The following is a 26,345-nucleotide window of genomic DNA, read 5'->3' as shown; positions in this document are numbered from 1 at the left end:
TGGCTATTGTCCTTTCATTTCAACCTTTAGCATTTCCTGCAGGTCAGGACTAGTCATTATGAACTCCTTTCGCTTTTGTTTATCTGGAAATATCTTAATTTCCCCCCCAATATTGAGGAACAGTTTTGCTGGATATAGGATTTTTAGTTGACAGGTTTTCTTTAAGCAATTTGAATATATTGGCCCACTGCTTTCTGGTCCTCAAAGTTTCTGATGAGAAATTTGCTGATATATTATTGAGGATCTTTCTAAGTGACAAGCCATTCTCTCTTGCTGCTTAAGATTCTCTATCTTTGACTTTTGAAAGTTTGATTATAATGTGTCTCAGTGTGGATCTCTTTATCTTATTTGGAGTTTATTGAGCTTCTTGGATGTTTATATTCATATTTTTCATCAAATTTGGGAAGTTTTCAGACATTATTTCTTCAAATATTCTCTCTGCCTCTTTCACTCAACTTCTGGGACTCTCACAATGAGTGTGTTGGTCCACTTGAAGTCCCACAGGTCCCTTAGGCTCTGTTCACTACTTTTTCAATCTTTTTTCTTCCTGTTCTTCCGACTTGATAATTTCCATGGTCCTAACTTCAAGTTCACTGATTCTTCCCTCTGCCTGGTCAAATCTGCCTTTGAATGCCCCTGAGAAACCTTCATTTCACTTATTGTATTTTTCAGCTCCAGAATTTCCTTTGGATTGTTTAGGTTTTCTGCTCTTTTATTTATAGTTCCATTTTTTCACACTTCTTTTTCCTGACTTTCTCCACATCTTCCTTTAGTGCTTTGAGCATCTTTAAGACAGTTGTTTTAAAAGTCTTTGTCTAGCACGTGTGCCATCAGGTCTTTTACAGGGACAGTTTCTGCTGATTATTTCTTTTCTTTTGAACGAGCTATACTTTCCTGTTTCCTTGTATGCATTGTGAATTTTTTGTTGAACACCAGACGTTTGAATTTATTAGTGTGGTTACTCTGGAAGTCATATTCTCCCCTTTCTCCAGGGTTTGCTTTTTAAAAACTTGTAGTAAGGTGTCTCTGTGCCAAGGATCAGCCTGAGGTGTAAACTCAATGCCTTCTCAGGAGTATTTTGAGCCTTTTTCTGGACATGCATGGTACAATGGCTGCCTACATCTTAGTCTGCACCTAAATGATCAGAAGCAGCAATCAGCCATCAGAGCACATATCTCTGATATCTTGAGACCCGGGTCTTTTTTGTCCACCCTAGTTCCCATAAGGTGTGTATATAACTGCTGGAGAAACCTATTTCTCTCCTGCAGCATCCTATAGGGGCTGGAATTTGAATACATATGAATGAGTTGCTTAAGTGACCATGAAGACCAGGAGGAGAGCAATCTGCATTTGACTCAGCATAATGTCCTCAAGGTTCATCCTTCTTTTTAAAGACTGAATAATTTTCAGTTGTATGTATATACCACATTTTCTTTATCCATTTATCCCTCGATGGACATTTGGGTTGCTCCATCTCTTGGCTATTGTGAACAATGCTGCAATGAACCTGGGTGTGCAAACATCTCTTCAAGACCCTGCTTTCAATTCTTTTGGATATATACCCAGAAGTGGATCATATATTTTTAATTTTTTGAGGACGATCCATACTGTTTCCCATAGTAACATTTTACATTCCCATCAACATGCACAAGGTTCCAATTTTTCCTCAACCTTGTTATCTTCTGTTTTGTTTCCTCCAACTTTGTGGGTTGAGTTTCAATACATTTATTGTAGCAGCCAGAGATGCACCATTCAGATCTCCCCTCAGGGGTCTGATGCAAGGACCATAGTTGGTTGACAGCCTCCAGCTACTGTACTTTCAGATCCACTGAGGCATTTGTGCCTAGGCCATGCTCCCCCTCGCTGCTTCCAGCCACTGACTGAGCAAAGCAGGGGTGCAAAGCCAGGTCATTTCTGCCCAACTCTGGATTCTTTCTAAAAGGAATCTTTGCCTGGGGACTCTCCATTGGCCTGATCAAGATTTCCTCCGAGTTGCACTGCAGTCTAGGCTTTTTCTAATCAACTGTCCTTCCTTCCTCTTCTCTTTTCACAGAGAAATTTAGTTGTCAGACCTAAAGTGTAGTCTGCAGGCTCCCTCTCCCCTTTATCCTTCACATTTGTTTCCCCCAATAAATTCATTATTTTTTTTTAAATTTTTTAAATTTTTGTGTGTGTGAGGAAGACTAGCCCTGAGGTAACATCCATGCCAATCCTCCTCATTTTTGCTGAGGAAGACTTGCCCTGGGCTAACATCCATGCCCATCTTCCTCCACTTGATACGGGATGCCACCACAGCATGGCCTGACAAGCAGTGCACCGGTATGCGCCCGGGATCCGAACCTGGGCCGCCAGAAGCGGAGTGCGCTGCACTTAACCGCTACGCCATGGGGCCAGCCCCCCCCCAATAAATTCTTGCACGTCTAATTTCGTCTTGGCATTTGCTTCTTTGACACACAAGACTTTGGGAAGAAGTGAAATTAGATGTCTAGTCTACTGTCTTAATAGAGAAGTCGCTATTAAGTTTTTGTGTTCTTTAAAGATTACAATTTCAAGTTTCATTAACTATGGGAGAACAAATTATTTCTAACATATTTATTATCTGAGAGAAAGTCTGTTTATTGTTCTGATTTACTGAAACTTAAAATAGTCCATCAAATTACCCAGGAAAACACAGGTAGCAGAAATATATAACATTGTCCATTCCTTCAAGACGCCCCAAATAAGTTTTAAAAGGCTATAGAATGATATACTATGCCATTTAAATCAATTCTACCTTCTATACTTAAGAATTTAAGTATAGAAATAAACTCTGTAATGCTGAGGTAACATTGTAACCTTCCCCCAACATGACTGCATAAGTATTTAAGGTTAAGTGTGAATATTACTGTGAGGTCTTAAGTCACTTGATGAATCAATCCCATTTCAATTTTAGACCAAAAGCAACATATAATACATGCACCTGAAGGAAATTTCTTCAATGTGTCTGTGTGTGTGTGTGTGTGTGTGTAGGACGGGTACATGCCAGGGAAAGGCTGACTGAACCACAGTGATAACTGAACATTAGAAGTCTGCTGTTGTTGGTAATACAGAGACATACACAGTCTTCGTGTTCAAAGTCTTCATGGAGATTTCTTCCGTAATTTCTAGAATGGAAGAAAAAGTTTTTAGAAAACCAATTTTATACCTATTCTGGATATTTAAAAAATGTTAACAGCCTGTGTACTAAGGAATTTGGCCTCACCCTAAGAGAGGTCTGACCTTTGTCCCAGCTCCTGGGGGAACCTCTAAACCCTTAGGATTTCCTGAGTGATAGGAGTGTCTTTTGTTATTCATGGTGGGTCCTGATAGTTTATGCTAACGAGACAACTCAAGTGGACCTGGCCACACCAGAAAGACCAACCATATGATTTAGAGTGGGAGCTTTGGGTCATGTGGTATCATCTGAGATTGAAACCAACCATGTGGGCAATGAATCAATCATGTCTACGTAATGAAGCCTCAATACAGACTCTGGACACCAAGGCTCGGGTGAGCTTCCCTGGTTGGTAATACACTACATACTCTCAGGGCCAGGAGGAGGCAACACTGTCCTTGACTCCTTAGGAGAGGACAACCTGAAGCTCTGTGTTTGGACTCCCCCCAGATTTGCCCTGTGCATTTCTTCTTTTGCCTCGTTCTAGGTTGTATCCTTTCCCTATAATCATTGTAGTTGTGAGTTTACTAGCTTTCGGTGAGTTCTGTGAGTTCTGCCAGCAAATTTTCAAACCTGAGAGTGTTTTTGGGAAACCCTCTGAACTTGCAGTTACCATAAGGACGGTGGTCTTCTTTGGACTCTTCCCTGAGTTTGTAGTTGGACGCTAACTCCTTACAGCTGGGGTTAGAAGTCTTGGGCAGACTTCTAGAGGACTGTGCCCTCAACCTAACTAACTCTGGGTACTACCCCAGATGTCCCCACACCCCTGCCCCAAACAAATATTTCCTATGTTTACAGAAAAGACCTAGAAGCAATGCCAAGCCAAGGGCCCAGCTTTGTGGTTTCTGAATATTAACTCCCTATAACAGGGACAACAGCCATCTCCAGGTCTGGATAAGCCCAGGACATCTTGTGATGCCAGAAAGCAAGAAGTTATCAAAAACTGAATGTTCGTGTTGAAGAACACAGGAGCCAATATGGCCAAAGATAAAAAAATTTGAGCATTCAAAAGTATAACACAAATGCAATTGATTAAATCACACTGACTACATAAAAAGCTTAAAAAGGAAGACAGGGAGAGACAGAGTGAGAAAAAAAAAGTTTTAAAAGTTCTTTGTCTACTGTGGGGCATCTTGCTTCTAGCCAGATCTGAATTCAAAGGGAAGGACCAACTTTCTCTAAAAATGGCTCTTGTCCTAGCAGGAATCCTGAATGTGAAAATACTCTCAAAGCTGCCTCCTTAATAGATAATTACAGAATCTGGAGATGATATTAAGAATCTAGTGGAACAAACAAGAAGGCATCAGTGAGTTTCTAAAACTGTAAGCACTATGTGATCCTTCTAATTTACCAAATTATTAATATTTTATGAAAGACAATTTTGAGAGGAAAAATACAATGAAAATGAGGCTAGAAATACGCGATTGTGAAGATACTGGATTGGAAAGCATCCCAGGCTTCTTGGTAATCTTGGGTGAGTTACTTAACCTTCAAATCTCTTACCTACTAAACTTTTGCCCAGTCAGCCTGACAGAGCAATAAGAATGTAATAAGACAATAGAGCTAAGGCCTGGCTTGTGAATCATAGGTAGTATTACTAATATCTAATTCATACAAACCTGATTCTACCCCTGATCAGTTTCAACTAAGTGCCTGCACTTGCAGAGAACAAGTGCGAGATGGTGACATTTCTTCATTTCCACTGCTCACCTGGCACTTGGTGATTTGAGGGATAAGAAAGAGGAGTTAAGGATGTCTTTGAAGTTTCACACAGCCTTAACAAAACAGGAAGCTACCTTTACGGTTGATCTTTACTACCAAACCACAAGGAAACAGCCAAGTGTATTTGAGGGAGAGTGAAAAAAGCCTTCTGATGGAATGAAAGCTTCACGGACATAACTGGAAAGACAGCTAAGGTCTGGAACTGGAAGGATCTTGTGTGTGAAGCTAAAGACTCTGAAGTATCAGATAATGGTGAGCCTTGGGGATTCCAGCAGAGGAACATCATGAAGGGAGGAATGTTCATGAGGACAATTACAGTGGAGGAATATAGGCTGCAGACAGGCTGTTTCAACAGATGGTGAGACCCTAAACTATTGAGGGGTAAAGAGACAAGGGAGAGTCATTGAAAACAAAACTGAGGCACAGTGATTATGTTTCATTATAGAGAGAAACCCAAGTGGAAAGAAGGCTTTAGTCTTTAACAATATAGCAGAAAGTTTTAAAGTACAATATGAAACATTAATTAAACAAAAGAAATAGCTGAGCAAGGGAAGAAAATGAAGGAAATCCACAGAGGCCAAAAATCATGAATCCCACGAGTTACCTGAACATTAAGATTTTCTGGTGGTCCTGGTAGCTTAAAGCTATTAGCACTAAAAGGCTATGAAACCAAGAGAAGAAAAAGCTTTCATGTCTAGGATCTACACAAACTGGGAAGCCCAATGAAAACCCTTCAAAAAACTGGGACCTCAAATAAAGAACCACGGCAAAAGGGTAAATTTCAAAAAGATCCTTCACTACAGAGAAAAACAGGAGAGTGTAGTGGGTTTAATGATGGCCTTCCAAAAGATATGCCATCCAGGTTCTAATTCCTGGAAACTGTGATTGTGACCTCTTTTGGAAAAATTGAAGACAGAAGAGGAGGCGATGTGAGCACAGAAGCAGAGATCAGAGTGACGTGGCCCCAAGTCAAGGAACACTGGAACCACCAGAAGATGGAAGAAGCACAGAATGGATTCTCCCCTAGAGCCTTCAAAAAGAGGACCCTGCTGACACCTTGGTTTCAGACCTCTGACCTCCAGAAATGCGAGAGAATATATTTCTGTTACCTTAGCCACCCAGTTTACAGAAACTTATTGCACCAGCCACAGTAAACCAATACAGAGAACTTGCCTCACTCAGCCTTCTTTTGAGTAGGGATAAACAGAACACGTCCCCATGAGAATTCTGGTGCTCATGCATGACTGGGGCCAGAACTTTCTAAACACTGTCTCTGTGGCCCAAAGTAATTGAGTTTAAACTGGGCCTGGGTTGACAGTGTCCCCAAAGAACTAGAGAAATGCTCCTTTAGTTTTTTTTATTTTTATTTTTTTTGTGAGGAAGATCAGCCCTGAGCTAACATCCATGCTAATCCTCCTCTTTTTCCTGAGGAAGACCGGCTCTGAGCTAACATCTATTGCCAATCCTCCTCCTTTTTTTCCCCAAAGCCCCAGTAGATAGTTGTATGCCATAGTTGCACATCCGTCTAGTTGCTGTGTGTGGGACGCGGCCTCAGTGTGGCCGGAGAAGCGGTGCGTCGGTGCGCGCCTGGGATCCGAACCCGGGCCACCAGTAGCGGAGCACGCGCACTTAACTGCTAAGCCACAGGGCCGGCCCGAGAAATGCTCCTTTAAACTGGGCTTCAACAGAAACATCACAAAACAAACTGTCAGAATCAACATTGTCAGAACTCCAGAAAATAATCAAAGGTTTATAGCAACCAAGTGAATGCTGAATCAAGAAAAAGGCAACTTGAAAATGGTAGGAAAGATTTGTAGTGTTTTCGCTTGTACTTGGCCCACCTACTCCTAGCTTGGCAGTGGGCTTGAAGACAGCAGCCTATGTTTCCAGGGAGGGACCCTGGTCCCTAGCTCCAGGAGGAACAGAGCAAAAGTACTATGTTTGTTCTAATCTGTCTGGGGGCTTACATAAGGTGCTTGTCTCTGTTTTGCCTAAACTAGAACTCACTCAGGGTGGAAAAGCAGTGGGCATTGCCTGAAAACACTGTAAGGCAAACAAAAAGCCTACAGCTGCCTGGAGCAAAAGATTATGGTTAAAACATACAATAGACTGCTTAATGCCTGGGAGGAAAAGCAGAGGAAAGAGTTTCTTTGGACAATTAGGGCATTAAAAGGGGCCCATGGCGGCTGGCCCGGTGGTGCAGCGTTAAGTGCGCATGCTCTGCTTCAGCGGCCCAGGGTTTGCAGGTTTGGATCCCAGGCGTGCACTGATGCACCGCTTGTCAAACCATGCTGCTGTGGCGTCCTATATAAAGTAGAGGAAGATGGGCACCGATGTTAGCCCAGGGCCAATCTTCCTCAGCAAAAAAGAGGATTGGCATTGGATGTTAGCTCAGGGCTGATTTTCCTCACAAAGTGAAAATAAAGGGCCCATATATACTGGATAATTTAGAGAGTCACATGCATGCCCAGGGCAGGATGCATACACAGAAAAGACCTGAGAAGACCCTAAGCTTTCACTTCTGAAAAAGGTAAAAAGTTTTTCTGGTCAAATCTGGCCAGATCTGGCTGATCACCAGGCTCGGTGCAAATAGGAAGTAAAGGTTGAGGCAGAGCTGTAAATAGCCTGGCTGTGCTTAAGGACTGGCCCAGCATAGAGCCAATCTGCAAAGACTGGGAGAGGTGGGTATTTTGTTTTTAAAATTTTTTTAAAAATTATTTATTTATTTATTTATTTCCCCCCCAAAGCCCCAGTAGATAGTGTATGTCATAGCTGCACAACCTTCTAGTTGCTGTATGTGGGACGTGGCCTCAGCATGGCCGGAGAAGGGGTGCGTCAGTGGGCGCCCGGGATCCGAACCCGGGCTGCCAGCAGCAGAGCACGCGCACTTAACCGCTAAGCCACGGGGCCGGCCCTGTTTTTAAATTTTTAGGTCCTGGAGGTCAAGAAAATCTCTGTCAAAACAGTAGCTGAGCACAAGCTAAAGGAACATAGACTTCAGTGACTATACACAACCAGGAATACAATCTTTGCAAAAATAGTCTGGAAAAGTCATAAAACAAATGGACGATTACAGCCTTCGACAATCAAAAACAGCAAACCCTGGGGAAGGGGAGAACCTGATGTCCAGAGTTACCACATTATAGTATTAAAATGTCCAGTTTTTAACAACAACAAAAAAAATCACAAGGCATACAAAGAAACAGGAAACTATGGCCCATTCACACGAAAAAATAAATTGACAGAATCTGTCCCTGAGGAAGCACAAATGCTAGAACTCTCTTAACAAAGACTGTAAATCAACTGTCTTAAATGGAAAATCACAGACCAATGGAAAGGCCAATGGAACAAAGGAGACCACGAAAACAATGTATCAACAAAATGAGAATATCAATAAAGAGAAATTATAAAAAGGAACCAACAGAAATTCTGGAGCTGAAAAGTACAACTGAGAGGAGTGACATCAGCATCATGGTGGAGTGAGCTTTAACCTTTAGTCTTTCCCCTGCTAAGATACAACAAAAAGGACATTTGCATACCAACAAAGGACACTCACTCAACACGAAAAACGTCTGAGACACCCACACAGACATACATCTGAAAGTGAAGGTGCTGGAACCCCCAGAGTTAGTGGGGAGAGGTAAGGAGAAATACGCCCCCTCCCCTTTTGATCAGCGACTCCGGGTCCGCATGGCTCCCAGAGAGAGAAGGGGGACGGGTGGCCCTCTGCAGGAAAACCATTGCTCTCCAAAATCTCTCACAGCCTGAGGGAAATTCCCACACGGAGGGGACTGAACTGTTGCGGGGGTGCTGTCCACATCTGAGCACGCCAGGAGAGCAGATAATGAGGGAAGAACAAGAAGGCCCCAGGATCGGGCAGGCAAAAGAGAGAGCCCCTCACTCCACACACTCGGTGCATCAGTACAACTGGTCAGCCAGAGCGCCCGCAGATGGCAGTGGGCTCAGGATACACAGCTCTTGACCCCCACCCAGTGGCAGCAGATGGAAGCTGCAACCAGATATTTTCAGCATGAGGAAAAATAAGCCAACCTCCGCAGGCACGATGCAAAAATATATTAAAATCCCCAGACCAGAAGGAAAATGACAAACATCCAGAAATCAATCCTGAAGGCACAGAAATTTATAACCTAAATGACAGAGAATTCAAAATAGCTATTATTACAGATAGACAATTCAATGAAATCAGGAATTTCTTCACAAGAGATTGAAACCATAAAGAAAAACCAATCAGAAATGTTGGAGATGAAAAATACAATGGAGGAGATAAAGGAAAATCTGGAATCTTTAAAGAATACAGCTGACGGCATGGAGGAAACAATTAGCATTTCTGAAGACAGGAATGCAGAAATGCTCCAGATGGAGGAGAGAGAACTAAGTCTAAAAAGAAATGAAGGGGGCCAGCCCCATGGCTTAGTGGTTAAGTGTGTGCGCTCTGCTACTGGCGGCCCAGGTTCGGATCCCGGGTGCTCAGCAACGCACCGCTTGTCTGGCCATGCTGAGGCAGCGTCCCACATACAGCAACTAGAAGGATGTGCAACTATGACATACAACTATCTACTGGGTCTTGGGGAAGAAAAAGGGAAAAAGAGGAGGATTAGCAATAGATGTTAGCTCAGGGCCGGTCTTCCTCAGCAAAAAGAGGAGGATTGGCATGGATGTTAGCTCAGGGCTGATTTTCCTCGCAAAAAAAAAAAAAAGAAGAAATTCTCCGAGAAATATCCGACTCAATTAGGAAATGCAACATAAGGATTATAAGAATTCCTGAGGGAGAAGAGAGGAAAAAAGGAGCAGAGAGCTTGTTTAAGGAAATAATAGCTGAGAACACGGCAAATCTGGGGAAGGAGCTGGAAATACCAGTGAATGAAGTCAACAGATCTCCTAAATATATTAACATGAAAAGACCCTCTCCAAGGCATAAAGTAGTAAAGCTGGCAAAAGTCAATGACAAAGAAAAAACATTAAGGGCAGCTAGACAAAATAAATAAATAAATAACATACAAAGGAATTCCCATCAGGCTCTCAGCAGAATTCTCAACAGAAACTACACAGGCTGGGAGATACTGGAATGATATATTCAAAATTCTAAAAGACGAAAACTTTCAGCCAGGAATACTCTATCCAGCAAAAATATCCTTCAGATATGATGGAGAAATAACATCTTTCCCATATACACAAAAGCTAAGGGAGTTCATTGCCACCCTCACTACAAGATGCACTCAAGAAGGCCCTCGTGCCTAAAAAAAAAAAAAAAAAGAGAAAGGGGATACAAAGCTTTGAGCAAGGAGAAAAACAGGTACACAAAATCAGAAAAATTGCAGCTCTCTATCAGAATAGTTTAGCAAACACTTAATTATAAAAATCAAAGATTAAGGGAAGGAAAACACCAAAAATAAACATAACCTCATCACTTTAAACACACACAACACACAATAGAATAAGGTGTGACAATAATGACTTAGAAGGGGAAGAGGAAAGGGATCGAATCAACTTAGTCTAAGGAAATGAGAGGTCATCAAATAATGGACTATCTCATTCACAAGATTTTTTTATACAAACCTCATGGTAACCATTAAACAAATAATCAGAACAGAGTCACATATAATAAATAAAGAGGAAACTAAAAGAATCATCATACAGAACTACCAAACTGAATCGGTAGTCCAAAACATACAGGACAAGAAACAAAGGAAATGCAAAAGAACCAGAAAATGAGTGAAAAAATAGCAACATTAAGCCCCCATATATCAATAATCACTCTAAATGTAAATGGATTGAGTTTTCCAATCAAAATACACAGAGTGGCGGGATGGATTAAAAAGCAAGACCTGACAATATGCTGCCTCCAGGAAGCACATCTCAGCTCTAAAGACAAACACAGGCTCAGAGTGAAAGGATGGAAGACAATACTCCAAGCTAATGGCAAACAAAAGAAAGCAGGTGTTGCCATACTTATATCAGACAAAGCAGACTTCAAGATAATGGGTAATTAAGCAGAGAGAAGTAAACTCTAAGAAAGAAAAGGAAATGCTAGAAATCAAAACACTGTAACAGAAATGAAGAATGCCTCATATCAAAAAATCTATACCTAGGCATATCATAGTCAAACTGCAGAAAATCAAGGATAAGATGTAAATTTGGAAAAGATAACATCTGGCAATTTTCCACCTGTGCTGGAAGACACAAATCCTGGTTCAGAAAGTCCAATAAATCCTAGGCTGTATAAATAAAAGGATAGAATGGTAAAATGTTCCCAGTTGGGATGACAAGAAGGAGGGCTATAAACAGAAAAAGCAGATCTCACCAAGGGAAGCTGTTTGGGAAATGATTCCAGTGGGAGCAACATTTAAGTGAACATGTGTGATATGTTTATAGAACAGATTATAGAACAGAGCTTGGAAGGGAGGGCTAAGACGTCAATAGAGAAGTCGTTAGAACAGCCACAGAAGCTGAAGTCACAGAAAGTGGATGATGTAAAGGGGAGTACGAGAGAAGGAGAATATAGGTCCTTGCAGACACTAGCCTGTGCCTTGGGTAATGTCCAGAGTCAGAGTTTTGAGTCTCTGTTTTCTCAGTTATCAAATGGGGAATATGCTGACTGATGACCTAGTTCTCCACATTCTTACGTAGCTCATTAAGAAAATGCATATGAGCATGCTTTATAAGCTGTCAAGGAGGAGGTATGATGTCAGTTATAAGTTTTCTTCAAGCTGTTATTTTACAGTACTGTGATCATTTTGATTCTCAGGGAAGAGAATAAATTGAGGGTCAGCAAATATGCTTATTTACCTAGAAGCATGTATTTTTAACAATATACCAATATAATTTTTAGGTTATTTCCAAAGCAAAAAGTAGTCATCCTTTTAATTATTATTATTATTTTTGCTGAGGAAGATTCACCCTGAACTAACATTCGTTGCCAATCTTCCTCTTTTTTTTTGCTTGAGGAAAATTGCCCCTGTGCTAACATCTGTGTCCATCTTCCTCTGTTTTGTATGTGGGACACCGCCACAGCATGGCTGATGAGTGGTGAAGGTCCGTGCCTGGGATCCAGACCTGTGAACCCGGGCCACTAAAGCAGAGTGTGCCAAACTTAACCACTAGGCCATGGGGCCGGCCCCTAATTATTACTATTTTTTAACGTTACAGTATGGCAAATTTCTGAAGAGCAAAAAAAAAAGATAACAATAGTACTCTCTCTCATACATAAAATCTACGATTGGTTCATGGTATCAAAATCTACTTTTCAACAAAAGTAAAACAAAAAGAAAAAAATTTAGCATGTTTTATGATCTCCTCACCATCCGTTTGAGTCTCATTCAGAAACAGCTTTAATTTCCTGCTCCGAAGGCCAAACATCTTGGCTGCTTCACACAGAAGACCTTGATGGGTGAGTCCATGCTGCCCAAGTGGGTTTTCAAGCAGGAGAGTGCCCACTGTTCCCATTAAACACTCTACAGAAGAAAGAACAAACTGGATTAAGTCCTAGAGTTCACTCTCTAGCTACTGGATCCCTAATGGAGGCAGTGACTGCTGACAGCTCTAATGGGCAGAGCTGAAGGCTTTGAAAGCCAGCAGCAGAAACAGAAGCATGAGTGGGACAGCTGTACAGTCTGCAGAAACAGCCTTAAACATTCCACAGAGGGAAAAGGGAAGGGGATAAAAAGAAGAACCAACTAGTATAAAAGTCCAGCACCTTGGGGAACAGATATTCAGTAAACAGTCAAATGAAGAGCCTGAAGGTTTCAGTAATAAATGTGCAAATGAGGACCCCAAAACATCAAGAAAAAATAAACATCAGTCTAGTCTGTTGGTCAAGACATGACTTACATACAACAGTTTTTAGAAGATTTTCCAAGAAAAAAAAATAAGGCAGAATTAAAATGTTTTGGCACTTAAATGATTTAGCTGTAATTTTTACCTAACTAATTTATCTCATTTCCTGACCCATGTCAGATGGATAAGGGTGTTTCCAGGTAAATATACCAAAAGAAACAAGCCTGTGTGTGCTTCCCAAAGCAGTGTGGGAGTCTACACTTTAAATTGCTAAATTGAAGCCAACGTGAAAAATCCATACAAGTCAGAGAGGTTGAATGTTAAAGGAAACAATGCCCACAACCTGCCTGGTGAGGGTGTTCACAGCTGGGGGAGGCACGTACCTTGCGGGTCCGAGTTCAGAAGCTGCAGGTTGATATACTGACAGAGGAGAGTACTAGGACTATCAATCAGAGAGGGGGCTGATCCTGCAGTCACACAAAGTGTTTTTCCACTAAGACTCAGTAGGTTGGTTTGGTTCTGTATTTCTAACAACAACAACAACAAAATCATTCTTTCAGGGGTAGACAGGTCAGAGCTGAAGTCATTCACTTTTTCCTATTTAATCTATCATATATCTTTACAGTGATGCTTTCCACTTAATTTCTGTTTATCAAAGGACATTGCATTTTCCATAAACTCAGGCTTTAATGACGTGCAAATAGTAGAAAATCTTAATGTTGCAAAAATAAATGGCATAATACTCATAACTTAAAATATAAGGCAAACTGTTTACTCCCCTTTTAGTATTTTCCCTGTGTATTATACCTCCTCTTAAATTTCCTCCTATATCAGAATCCCAAAATTCACCAGGAAAAGAAGCCTTATAATAAAAAATAATAATTATAGTCAGAAGATAAGTTATTTGATTCAGGAACGTATGTGGAAAATAGCAAGACACAGAACACACACAGCATAATTTCATTTACATAACATTAAACAGTACTTAGGGATGCAAACATAGGTGAATGATTGGCAGTGGCTGTGATCGGGGATGGGGAGTGGAAGTGGCATGTCTGAAACTGGGCAGATCCTCCAGGAAAAAGGAACCTGCCCCCACCTTGGCTGGATGCCCATGCCCAGCCTTGGGCCACATGGTTTTCTCTCTCGACCCGCACCTGTGGCTTCATGGAAACTTCTGTAGGACCAGTTGATAGAAAATATTTCAAGCCTGCTGTGTGGCTGGTCCTGCACGACATGCTGCCCCATTGAAAGTGGACAACTGTAGTCCTACAGCCCTGCTTTGACTCTGGGTGGCCCCGAAGAATCCTCCCAGTGGGCGGAACGTCATTCAGGGCAGCTGGTTGTTCATTTTGATCAGGAGAGATGGCCAGAGGAATGGATCTATACTGACTCATGGGCAGTGGCTAATGGTTTGACTGAATGGGAATGGACAGGGACTTGGAAAGAACGGAATTGGAAAAACAGAATTGGTTTGCAAGGAAGACAGGGCAAGAGGTATGTGGACAGATCACTCCAAATGGGCAGACTGTGTGAATGAGGATCCTAAAAACCAGGTGGACAATATGACCCATTCGTGGAAGTCAGCCAGTCTTTCTCCAGCCACTCCTGTCCTTGCCCAATGGAACCGATGAACGAAGAGACCATCCTGGCTGGGAGTGGCGTTACACGTGGGCTCAGCAGCATGACTTCCACTCCCAAGGCTGATTTTGCTACAGTCGCTACAGTGTATCCCACCTACCAACAGGGGCCATCACTAAGCTTCCAATATCACATTACTGCCAGGGAAGATGAGGAGGGCACCTGATGGCAGACTGGTTACTGGGCCACTTCCATCACGGAAACGGCAGTGCTTTGTTCTTAGTGGAATAGACACTTCTATTCCAGTGTCTATTTGTTCTTAGTGGAATAGACACTTCTTTTGGAAATGGATTAGTCTTTGTTGCCTGCAATGCTTCTGTCAAACTCACTAGCCACGGACTTCCTCTTATTCACCAATATGGCATCTCACACAGCATTGCCTCTGACCAAGAAATTCATTTTTCAGCGAACAAGTGTGGTAGGGCACACATGTTCAGGGAATTCACTAGCCATACCATGTTCCCCATCCTCATGAAGCAGCTGGTCTAGTGAAACGGTGGAATGGCCTTTTGAAGACTGTTTCAGGACCACCTGGGTGGCAACACCTTGAAGGGCTGGGATAATGTCCTTCATGCTTTAAATCAGGGACAGGCAGACTATGGCCCCTGGCTGGCTGCCTGTTTATGTAAATAAAATTTAATAAAACACAGCCTTGCCCATTTTTTACACTTTTTTACATATGATCATGGCTGCTTTTGCATTATAATGGCAGAGTTATAGCTCTTAGTCTAAAATATTTACTCTCTGCCCTTTGAGAAGAAGTTTGCTGACCCTGCTCTAAATCAGTGACCCATATATGGCGTGTGATAGATGATGAAAGCTGTGACTCATGATCAGGTCCCTTTTTCCTTGAGGATCTTCCCCAGCCCAGTTTCAGACATGCCACTTCCACTCCCTGTCCCTGGTCACAGCCACTGCCAATCATTCACCTATGTTTGCATCCCTAAGTACTGTTTAATTTTATATAAATGAAATTATGCTATATGTGTTCTGTGTGTCTTGCTATCTTCCATAACGTTAATAGTTATGACTTCTTTCTTATTTAGATAAGAATATATTTGCATATATACTAACCAATTCTTATCTTTTCCACTCTCCCACTTTCCTACCATAGAGCATAAAATATATTAACAGAATTTAACTGTATATGTCAATAAAGTTAAAGGGGAAATGTGCCTCAAGCTAGAAGAGAAACCAACATCACCCAAAGATGGATACGGTGACTTTCTAAGCAGTTTCGGGTAAGAGGGTTAGCATGTTTTCAGTTGTACAAGGGATAGCTGAACATGTGATTTTTAATTTATGATGGTCTTATCTGGAAGTTAGATATGGTTTACAGAGCCATGTATAGATGCCAGAATCATAAGGGGGGGACTGTGATGGTTTTACCTTCTGTCAACTTAGCTAAGCTAAAACTCTTTCCCTGAACTCTCTGCCCACCAGGTTTGAGTGAGGGCTGACCAGAGAGAGAGGTGCACAGGATTCAGAAGGTAGAAGTTTAGTTACAGCCACTTTGTATAAATGGTCAATGTCAGGCCCAGGCACCATTCAGCTTTCACGGGCTGCCGCTCGCTGGGTGAGAGGGGACAGTGCACAGCCACACTCTTTCTGTGCTCTTACAACTTCTGGGCCAGGTGGATGAGCAATTCTCCGGCAAAGCTTCTTCTGCAGGTCCCGACAGCTGATGATAGATGTGGCTAGACAGATGTGAGTTCTGGTCTGCCCTTGTTGTTCCCTACTTCTCAGCCTACAGCGATTTCAGGTAGACACCCAAGCTATCCACTGACTTACCAGCTCCCCTTGGTGGATCCTGGTCAGAGATTTTTTCTCAGATCCTCCAACTAACCACATTCTTCCAGACCTTTACTCTCCCAGTTTCCCCCACATAACTTTTGCTTCCCTTAAATGATACAACAGTAAACGGTTTTCTACAGTGGTTCTATCAATTTACAATCCAGCAGTGAATGACAGTTCCTATTACACAACTTCCCTGACCACATTTGACACTGTGCAATTTTTCTAGTTTTTTCCAATCTGGTGGCATGTAATAGTACCTCGTTGTGGTTTTTAACCCTGAGGTTCAGCAGTTTTTTTCCTTTATTTCTTGGCCATTTAGATTTACTCTTTTAAGCTATTTAAAAGTTTCTGAAAATGAGCATTCAGATTCGTAAAGTGAATGTATTAGTTTCCTATGGCTGCTGTAAGAATCACAAACTGGGGGGCTTAAAACAACAGCAATTTATTGTCTCACAGTTCTGGAGGTGAGAAGTCCGAAATCAAGGTGTTAGTAGCGTCAGGCTCCCTCTGAAAACTGTAGGGGAATCCTTCCTTTCCTCTTGCTATCTTCTGGAGGCTCCCAGCAATCTTTGGTGTTTCTTGGCTTGCAGCTGTGTAATTCCAATCTCTGCCTTTGTCATCACATAGTGTCCTCCCTGTGTGTCTGTGTCTTCACACAGCTCTCTTCTTGTAAGGACACCAGTCATATTGGACTAGGGCCCACTCTACTCCAGTATGACATCATCTTAACTAATTACAACTACAACGACCCTATTTCCAAACAAGATCACATTCGGTGTTACTAGGTAAGGACTGCATTCAATATCTTTTTTTTTTTTTTTTTACTGGGGTTGGGAGTGGGGAGTGGGGGTCACAATTCAACCCATGACAATGGGAAAGAATGTACTTATAATTCTTTAAAATTTTATTTAGGCTTGTCTTACTGAGAATCCGGATTTAACAAGATGCAGGAGCTATGTTTAATAAAATTAAAACTCACCAGGGAAGTCTCTGAAGCCAAGAATGCATCACATGGCTAACAGGCGAGAGGGCAGGATTGGAACCGTCATCTCCTAGTAAGCCCAGTGCCATATCACACAGTTAAGCAGGCACCAGAGACACTGCAGGCAGGCACTACTGAGAGCCCCGGCCCTGACTCAGAGAGTCAGGAAAAGGGCAAAGGCTACATAGAATAACTGATATCAAATGAACACCTCCACCGATCCACCTCGTGTCAAACCACATGGATACCTTTTGACTTTCCACATACCTGTTTCACCATGGAAGACAGCCATCTCTGTATTTTTAACACCAAAAATGCTAGTAACAACACTCTTCAGCTTTAAAAGGTCCAACCTATTATCGCCTTTTGGATTTTCCAGAAGCAATACTCCACCTAAAAAGCCACAAATACAAGTAAAACTGAAGAAAAGAAATTAAATTTAAATGAAAAGTCAAAGGAGACATGGGGGCTCAAGCTCTCATTCCCTTAAGTATATACTATATACACTCAGTATGTGCTTTGGCAATCTTTGGTAGACATGTTCCAGGGATGGAACTCCATCAGGCAATCTGTACTCATCTTTTTCTAGATTCAAACATCTATCTTTATGACCTGCATTCTTCATTTTGTTCCATTTATAAATCCCTAGGGCTCAGAGTGGTAAAAAATACTATCTGATTTAAAAATAATAGCCTCAAGTGGCCCTTGATGTTGATTTATCCTATACTTTAGAATCAATTACAGATATTTACTTTATTGATTTACTTAAACATTTTATTTTGTGAAAACTAAAGAGTCATATGCAGTTGTAAGAAAAGCAAAGACACCATGGGCTCTTTACCCAGTTTGCCCCAATTTAACAACTTTTGAAACTGTACAGTATCATGACCAGGATACTGACACGGACAGTCAAGACACAGAATGGTTCCATCACCACAAGAACCCCTCCTGCTGCTCCTTAAAATCTACACCTCTTTCCCTCCTCCCTCTACTCCCTAATAACCTCTGGCAAACAATCTATTTTCCATTTCTATAATTTTGTCATTTCAAGAATGTTATATAAACGGAATCATATAGTATATAACCTTTGGGATTGACTTTTTTCACTCAGCATAAATCTTTGAAGATTCACCCAAGTTGCTGCATTAATCAATAGTTTATTCCTTTTTATTGCTGAGTTGTGTTCCATGGTGTGGATGGACCCCAGTTCGTTCAACCACCACCTGTGAAGAACACCTGGGTTGTTTCCAGTTTTTGGCTATTACGAATATAGCTACTATAAACATTTGAGTAGAGGTGTTTTGGTGAACATAAACTCTCACGTCTCTGGAATAAATACCCAGAAGTGCAATTGCTGGATCATTGTGGAAAGTGCATGTTTAGTTTTTTAAGAAACTGCTACATGTTTTTCAGAGTGGCTGTACCATCTTACATTTCTACCAGCTATATATGAGAGATCCAGTTTCTCTACATACCTGCAATTGGTATTGTCACTAGTTTTTATTTTAGCCATTTTAATAGGTGTGTAGTGATATCTCATTGTGATTTTAATTTGTATTTCCCTAACAACTAATGATGTTGCACATTTTCATGTGCTTATCTGTCATCTGTATATTCTCTTTGGTAAACATGTACTCATATCTTTCCCCATTTTCTAACTGAACTTTTTTTAACTGCCAAGTTTTGAGAGTTCTTTATATATTCTAGATACATCCTTTGCTGGATATGTGGTTTGCAAAGATCTTCTTCCAGTCTGTAGCTTGTTTCTTCATCCTTTTCAAAGGATCTTTTGCAAAGCAGAATTTTTAATTTTGATGCAATTCAGTTTATCAGTTTTTCCTTTTATGGCTTGGGCTTTTGGTATCAAGTCTTAAAAACTCTTTGCCTACTCCTGAATCCTAAAGATTTTCTGTTTTTTTCCTAAATGTTTTATAGTTTTACATCTAAGTCTGTGATGTATTTTGAGTTAATTTTTATATAAAGTACGAGACTTAGGCCTAGGACTTTTTTTGCATATGGATATCTAATTGCTTTAGCACCATATAAAGAAGACTCCTCAGTTGAACTGCTTTTGCTCCTTTCAAAAAAAGCATTTGGCCACATTTAGTGGGTCTATTTCTGGGTTCTCTGTCTGTGACACTAATCTATGTGTCTATTCTGTGCTCACGCCACACAAGTGTTTTTTTTTTAAAGATTTTATTATTTTTTTCCCCCCAAAGCCCCAGTAGATAGTTGTATGTCATAGCTGCACATCCTTCCAGTTGATGTATGTGGGACGCGGCCCCAGCATGGCCGGAGAAGCGGTACGTCGGTGCGCGCCCGGGATCCGAACCCGGGCCGCCAGCAGCAGAGCGCGCGCACCTAACCGCTAAGCCACGGGGCCAGCCCACACACAAGTCTTGAAATTGGGCAGAGTGATTTCTCCCACTATATTCTTATTTTTCTAAATTACTTTAGCTATTTGATTTCCTTTCTCTTTCCAGATAAATTTTAGAGTAATTTTGTCTATATCTACAAAAAACATATTGCTGAGATTTGATAGGAATTGAGTTAAACCTGTATATTAATTAGGGGAGAATTGACATGTTTACTATATTAAATCTTCCAATCCATGAATATGGCATGTCTCTCCGTTTATTTAGTTCTTTGATTTTTTCATTAGTATTTTATAGTTTTTGGCATAAAAGTCCTGTACATGGTTTTTTAGATTTACACCTGTGTCCTTTTTTTGAGCAATTGAAAATGACACTACATTTTAAATTTCATTCTCCATGTGTTCATTGCTAGTATACAAAAATTACATTGATTTTTGTATGTTTATCTTATACACTGTGTATTTGATCAAAGTTTTTCTTTTGCTTTTTATAAGTAATATGATTTTATTCAATTACTTTGAAGACAAAACCCTTCAATTAATAGTTGAACCCAAAAGGTATATAAAACTGGCCAAAAATACTTTAAAGTAATAAATTTAAGATCATTTGTAGTTTTTTCCTCATGAGTAGTGTCAGCCAGACAGTAAATTACAAACCATATCAAATCATGTTAAGGTAGGTGATTAATCTGTGCTTCCACCTCTAACTATTCCTGTGAAAATAACCTTGTTGGACCCAGGAGCTCTTCTTCCTAGTTATTTGGCCAGTTGGCCCAGAAAGGGGCAGTACTGGAGTCAGCAGATGGAGGAAGTAGGCCCCATCTCTCTTGTCACTGCTCATTCTGCTGGCCCTATAACTGAAGCTGACGTAGAACCCTGGCCTTGCTGACATCGCTGAGACACATCCACTGCCCATCTGACTGACTCATTCCACAGGGTCACCTCTCTCTCTACCTGAGACAGCCAGGATGTCAGCAGTGACACACCAGCTCACATGCCACACATCACTGAACCTGTGCAGCAGTTTAGGGGACCATGTTTCACCTGAGGCATCATCACAGGTCCAAACGAACACACGACCATCCTGGAACAGCTGGTGACAATGCTGGTGGGCAAACCCATGGAGAGGTCTCAGGACCCTCTGTAGATTCCTTGGGATTTTCTATGTAGACAATCATGTCATCTTCCAATAGGGACAGTTTTATTTCTTCCCTCCTGATCTGTATGCTTTTCTTTTCTTTTCTTGCCTTATTCTACTGGCAAGAACTTCGAGTACAATGCTGAGTAAAAGTAGTGAGGGCAGGCATCCTTGCCTTGGTCCTTATGTTAGGCAGAAAACATTCAATCTCTTCCCATTAAGTATAATGTTAGCTGTAGGGTTTTTGTAGATGCTCATTATCAAGTTTATAAATTTCCTCTTCCTATTTTTCTGAAAGTTTTTATCAGGCATGGGTGTTGAATTTTGTCAAATGCTTTTTCTGTAACAACTGGTATAATCATGTAATCTTTTAGCCTGTTAATATGGTAGATTACACTGATTGGTTTTGAATATTGAACCAGCCTTGCATCCTTGGAATAAACCCCACTTGTCATGAAATGTAATTATTTGTATATATAGCTATATTCTATTTCATGATATTTTGGTAAGAATTTTACATTTATAATAACGAGTGATACTGGTCTGTAGTTTTCTTTTTTGGTTTTGGTGTCAATAATACCTCAGTAAAGTGTGTTGGAAGTGTTTCTTCCTCTTCTATTTTCTGGAAGAATCTGTAGGGTGTTAATTTTTCTTAAGTCTGGTTGAATTCTCTAGCAAAACCATTTGGGTCTGGAGATTTCCTGAGAGTTTTTAAATTATGAATTCAATCTCCTTAATAGCTATAGGGCTATTGAAATGATCTATTTCATATTGAGTGAGTTGGGGTAGTCTGTGCTTTTTGAGAAATTGGTTCATTTCATCCAAGTTGTCACATTTACGTGTGGAGAGTTGTTCATAGTATCTGCTTATCTTTTTGATTTCTGCTGTCTGTAATGATATCTTGTTTCATTCCTGATATTGGTATTTAGTGTCTTCTTTTGTTCTGTATCAGTCTCACTAGAGGTTTATTGATTTTATTAATTTTTTCCAAGAACTACATTTTTCTTTTTTTCTCTTTTTTTGTGAGGAGGATCGGCCGTGAGCTAACATCTGCCAATCCTCCTCTTTTTGCTGAGGAAGACTGGCCCTGGGCTAACACACATGCCCATCTTCCTCTACGTTACATGGGATGCCGCCACAGCATGGCTCTACAAGCAGTGCATGGGTGCGCGCCCAGGATCCAAACCGGCGAATCCTGGGCCGCCGCAGCAGAGTACACGCACTTAACCATTTGTGCCACTGGGCTGGCCCCCAAAGAACTACATTTTTGTTTCATTCATCTTCTCTATTGTTTTTCTGTTTTCAATTGCATTGATTTCTGCTCTTATTTTTATTTTTCTTCTGTTCACTTTGGGTTCATTTTGTTTTGTTTTTTAGTTTCTTGAGATTGGACCTTAGAGTATTGATTTCAAACTTTTCTTCTCTTCTAATGTTATTGTTTAGAGATATAAATTAGCTGCATTCCACATATTTTGATATCTTGTATTTTCTTTTCACTTAGTTTTATGTATTATTTTTCCTTGACATTTTTTCCCCGACCATGGATTATTTAGAAGTATGTTGTTTACTTTTCAAGTGTGTGGAGATTTTGCTTCTATCTGTTAACTGATTTATAGTTTGATACCATTGTGGTCAGAGAACATACTATATATGATTTCAACTCTTAAATTTATTGAGGTTTGTTTTATGGCCCAGGCTGTAATCTATCTTGGTAAATGTTCTGCAGGAGCTTGAATAGACTTGTGTATTCTGCTGCTGTTGGGCAGGGTGTTCCATAAATGTTGATTAGATTCTGATTTTCTGTCTAGCTGTTCTATTAATTGTTCAAAGAGGTATATTCAATTCTCAAACTATAATTACAGATTTTCTAATTCTCCTTTAAGGTCCATCAGTTTTTATGTTTTTTGCAGCTCTGTTGTTATGTACGTACACATTTGATTATTATGTCTTCCTTGTGGATTGACATTTGCATCATTATTTAATGTCACTGATAATTTTCTTTGCCATGAAGTCTACTTTATTGACACGAACATAGGCGTTCCTGCTTTTTTTGATTAATGTTTGCATGGTGTATCTTTTTCTATTCTTTTACTTTCAAGCTACCTAGATCATTATATTTGAAGACTTTCTTATATAACATATAGCTGGATAATGTGTTTTTATCACTCTGTCAATCTCTATTAATTCGTGTATTTAGACCATTTATATTTAGTGTAATTATTGATGTTAAGCTTAAGTCTTCCATTTTATTTTCTGCTATATGTTGTTTTCTTTTTCTAAGCTTCCTGTGGGTTACTTGAACACATCTTAGGATTCCATTTTTATCTGTCTATGGTTTTTGTATGTATTGCTTGGTATAGACTTTTCTCGTGGTTGCACTAGGTGGTACATTATATATACATAACTACTAGACTACTGGTATTGACATTTTTCCAGTTTGACAGAAATGTAGAAACCTCACCTCCTTTTACATCCCTTGGTTCTTCCCCATTTATGTATTTATATGTCTTAAATATTTCTTACATACACATTGGGATGTTTTAGTTTTTGTTGCAACCACAAACATAATTTAGAAAATTCAAGGAAAGTCTGTTGAATTTACCTGTATTTTGAATCTTTCCATTGTTCTTTCTTCTGTACTAATGTCCCTAGACTCCCTCTTTTATCCTTTTCTTTCTAAGAATTTCCTCTAGCTGTTCTTTTAGGTTAAGTCTTGCCAGCAACAAATTCTTTTAGTTTTCCTTCATTTGAGAATGTCTTGATTTTCCCTTCACTCTGAAAGATATTTTTGCTTGATAGAGAATTCTGGGTAGACAGTACTTTTTTTTTAGCATTTGAGAAATGTCATCCTTTTACCTTCTGGCCTCCATGGTTTCTGACGAGAAATCTAGTATCATTCAAATTGTTCTTCTCCTATAAGCTAGGTGTTGCACATCTCTCTCACTGCTTTCAAGATTTTTCTTTGCCTTAAGTTTTCAGAAGTTTGTCTATGCTATGTCTTAATGCAGATTCTTTTGGGTTTATCTTGTATGGGATTCCCCTAGCTTCTTGAATCTGTAGGTTTTTGTGTTTTGTTAAATTTAGGAAGTTTTCAGCTATTATTTCTTTGAATACTTTTTCAGTCCTGTCCTTTCTTCTCTTTCTCTCAGAATTCAGTGACAAGAATATTAAACTTTTCTAATTATCCCACAGATCTTTAAGGCTCTGTTCATTTTTTTTTTTTTTTAAACTGTTATGCAGAATGGATAATTTCTATTGTTCTACCTTCCGGTTCACGGATTCTTTCCTGTTTCTTCTATTCTGTCGTTGAGTCCATCCACTGAGTTTTTGTATTTCACTTATTGTATTTCTCAGTTCTAAAATTTTTATTTGATTTTTTATATCTTCTATTTCTTTGCTGAGGCTTTCTATTTTTCATTTGTTTCTACTGTGTTTGTAATTGGTCTGTGAAGCATTTTTATTCTGGCTGCTTTACATTTTTCAGATAATTTTAACATTACTGTCATTTTGGTGTTTATATGTATCGATTGTCTTTTCTCCTTCAGTTTAAGATCCTCCCAGTTCTTGGTATGATGAGTAATCTTTAATTAAAACCTGGACTTGTTAAGTATTACGAGACTCTGGTTCTTATTTAAACCTTCTATTTTAGCTGACTTTGTTTGACATCACACTGGCAGGGGAAAGGGGACACTGCTTCCTTACTGCCTGGTGGGAGGAGAAGTCTGGGTTCCCTATTCAGCCTCCACTGACAGTAAGGTTGTTGCTGCTGGGAAGTGGTGAGGAGGGAGTTCCCACTCTCCTCTAGGCCTCCACTGATACCTCCCTGGCCGTAAAGAGCAAGAGGGCCTCCTTACTGGCCCCCACGTGGCCTTCACTGACCCGTGGCAGGGTGGTGGGATATGTGGCCTCGTTACTGCTGAGCGGTGGTGACAGGGAGGGATGCCTTGTTACTGGCTTGTAGGGATGGGCGTCTAGGCTCTCCACATGGTCTACACTGACACTACTGGGCAGAGGGGTTCATTACTGCCTAGGTAGGATGAAAGTCCCAGCTCACGACTTAGTCTTCTCTGACACCAGCATGGTGGTGGGGGCTTGAGGCTCCTCGGCCTGGCAAAGGCCTAAGCCTTCCACTGGGCCTTTGCTAGTGAGAGTGGTAGTGGGGCTACAGTTTCTTCTGTTGTGTTTGGCTGGAGCAGAGCAGTTATTGTCTACAAGTTTTCCGTCTTGCTAGGCTGCCCCTCTCCTGGTCCTTCGTCTAGAGAGAGAAGGATCTTGTTGGGGCAATTTTGCGCATGCTTGTTGGCATTTCCAGGTTGCTGGCTTCTTCAGCTCCAAGTCTGAGATACATGAGGCAAAAAGAAAATGCAGGTAACTCTCCACTATTTTGTTGTTTGGTCCTAAGGTCCCTAGCTGGTCTGTTTTCCCTCCACCTTTAAGAGTCTTCTTATAGTTGTTTTTATAAACCATCTTCAGGGTGTTCAGCTGTACTCTGTGGGAGGAATAGGGAAAACTACATCTAGTCCATCTTCCTAGAAGTGCAAGTCCAATCATTTACTTTCATGGATTCATTTTGACGACAATTTGAAAAAAAAAGTTATCCAGTTTTACCAATTCTCTTAGAATAGCCCTAAAGACATTCATAGGTTTAACTAAAACATAAAATACAAACCATGGAATTCATTTACTCTTACCTTGCTCACTGCCATTTGTACAAATCTTAAGATTGACATATGCACAAGCAGGGCCAGGTGTGGATGATCCTCTAGTGAGTGTAATTTCCAGGTCAGACCCCTTTAACTGAGCACATGGGAATATATGACTGAGTAACTGCAGCGTCTGACTGCAGTGTCACCAACTAACACAGAAGCTATTTCTTCTCAGTAAGAATAAGAGCTCTCTACAATTGTGATAGCATGTTCAATATCATTACTAAAAACATCAAGAGCTACAATTTTTTCCATTTTTTCCTTTTTACCTTGTTCTTTTAAAAATGTAAATCTTTTTCTGATTATATAAGCAACATATGTTCATTTTTTAAAAAGTCAAACAGTTTAAAAATATGCAAAATAAAAAAGGAAACCATCTTGTAACTTGCCCCACTGAAAAGATAAACAGTCATATTCAGCCCCTGCCTGCCTGTCCTATTTGTCCCCTATAAAGTAGGAACAAGGAACAAATGACTGAAAAAAGGACTAACTGACGCAGAAAAGAATTGATTCCCCTGTTATAAATGACCTACTTCTGAATTATGGGCCAATATCTTCCATGTCTTGGTATCAGATTTTCATAGTTACATCTAAAATGTGCCAACAGGAAGTGAAATTGTAACTTTATGTTAACTCACTACCATAAAAGTTAACTGCTTTTCAAGTCAATTGCTGTTTACTTTTAACAATAATTCCCAGAATCCACAATACTGACTTTCCTAGTTTTAGATAAAACAGGCCCATATAGCCATCTGATCTCCTGACAATTCTTATGTACCTCCTGGCTACCTTCCCCAAGAGAACTGCTGTGAGAACAGCTCTACCTTCCCTCTCTCTCTCTTCTTCTGGACATCCTTTCTCCGACCTTACTCACTACCATCCAGAGCAATACTGCAGGACTGAGTACTATACCAATTGCTACCGGGGGACAGACTATCAAGACTTGACTACATAAACTAACATAAAACCTAATCCTAAATATCTTAATAGTTCAAGAG

At 40.3% G+C, this 26,345-nt stretch overlaps 1 protein-coding gene across 3 annotated transcripts in view; it reads right to left on the bottom strand.

Annotated features, from left to right (window-relative positions):
• Window positions 1–2,591: 2,591 nt before the first annotated feature.
• Window positions 2,592–26,345, bottom strand: part of IARS1 (isoleucyl-tRNA synthetase 1) — an 81,493-nt gene continuing 57,739 nt past the window's right edge. For all 3 annotated transcript variants that reach the window (XM_014797003.2, XM_087444821.1, XM_087444820.1), the window contains exons 30-34: window positions 25,333–25,438; window positions 17,397–17,522; window positions 13,093–13,236; window positions 12,235–12,387; window positions 2,592–3,143 (exon numbers count right to left, since the gene is read on the bottom strand). In XM_014797003.2, coding sequence (XP_014652489.1) covers window positions 3,061–3,143; window positions 12,235–12,387; window positions 13,093–13,236; window positions 17,397–17,522; window positions 25,333–25,438 — 612 coding nt within the window. In that variant the 3' untranslated portion in view covers window positions 2,592–3,060. The remainder of the gene's footprint in view (window positions 3,144–12,234; window positions 12,388–13,092; window positions 13,237–17,396; window positions 17,523–25,332; window positions 25,439–26,345) is intronic.

The sequence above is a fragment of the Ceratotherium simum genome, chromosome 20 (genome assembly GCF_057802395.1).
Source record: "Ceratotherium simum simum isolate JZ-2026a chromosome 20, ASM5780239v1, whole genome shotgun sequence".
NCBI classification, from domain to species: Eukaryota; Metazoa; Chordata; class Mammalia; order Perissodactyla; family Rhinocerotidae; genus Ceratotherium; species Ceratotherium simum.
The sequence above is the reverse complement of the archived record's forward strand: the minus strand, read 5'-3'. Positions and strand labels throughout refer to the sequence as shown.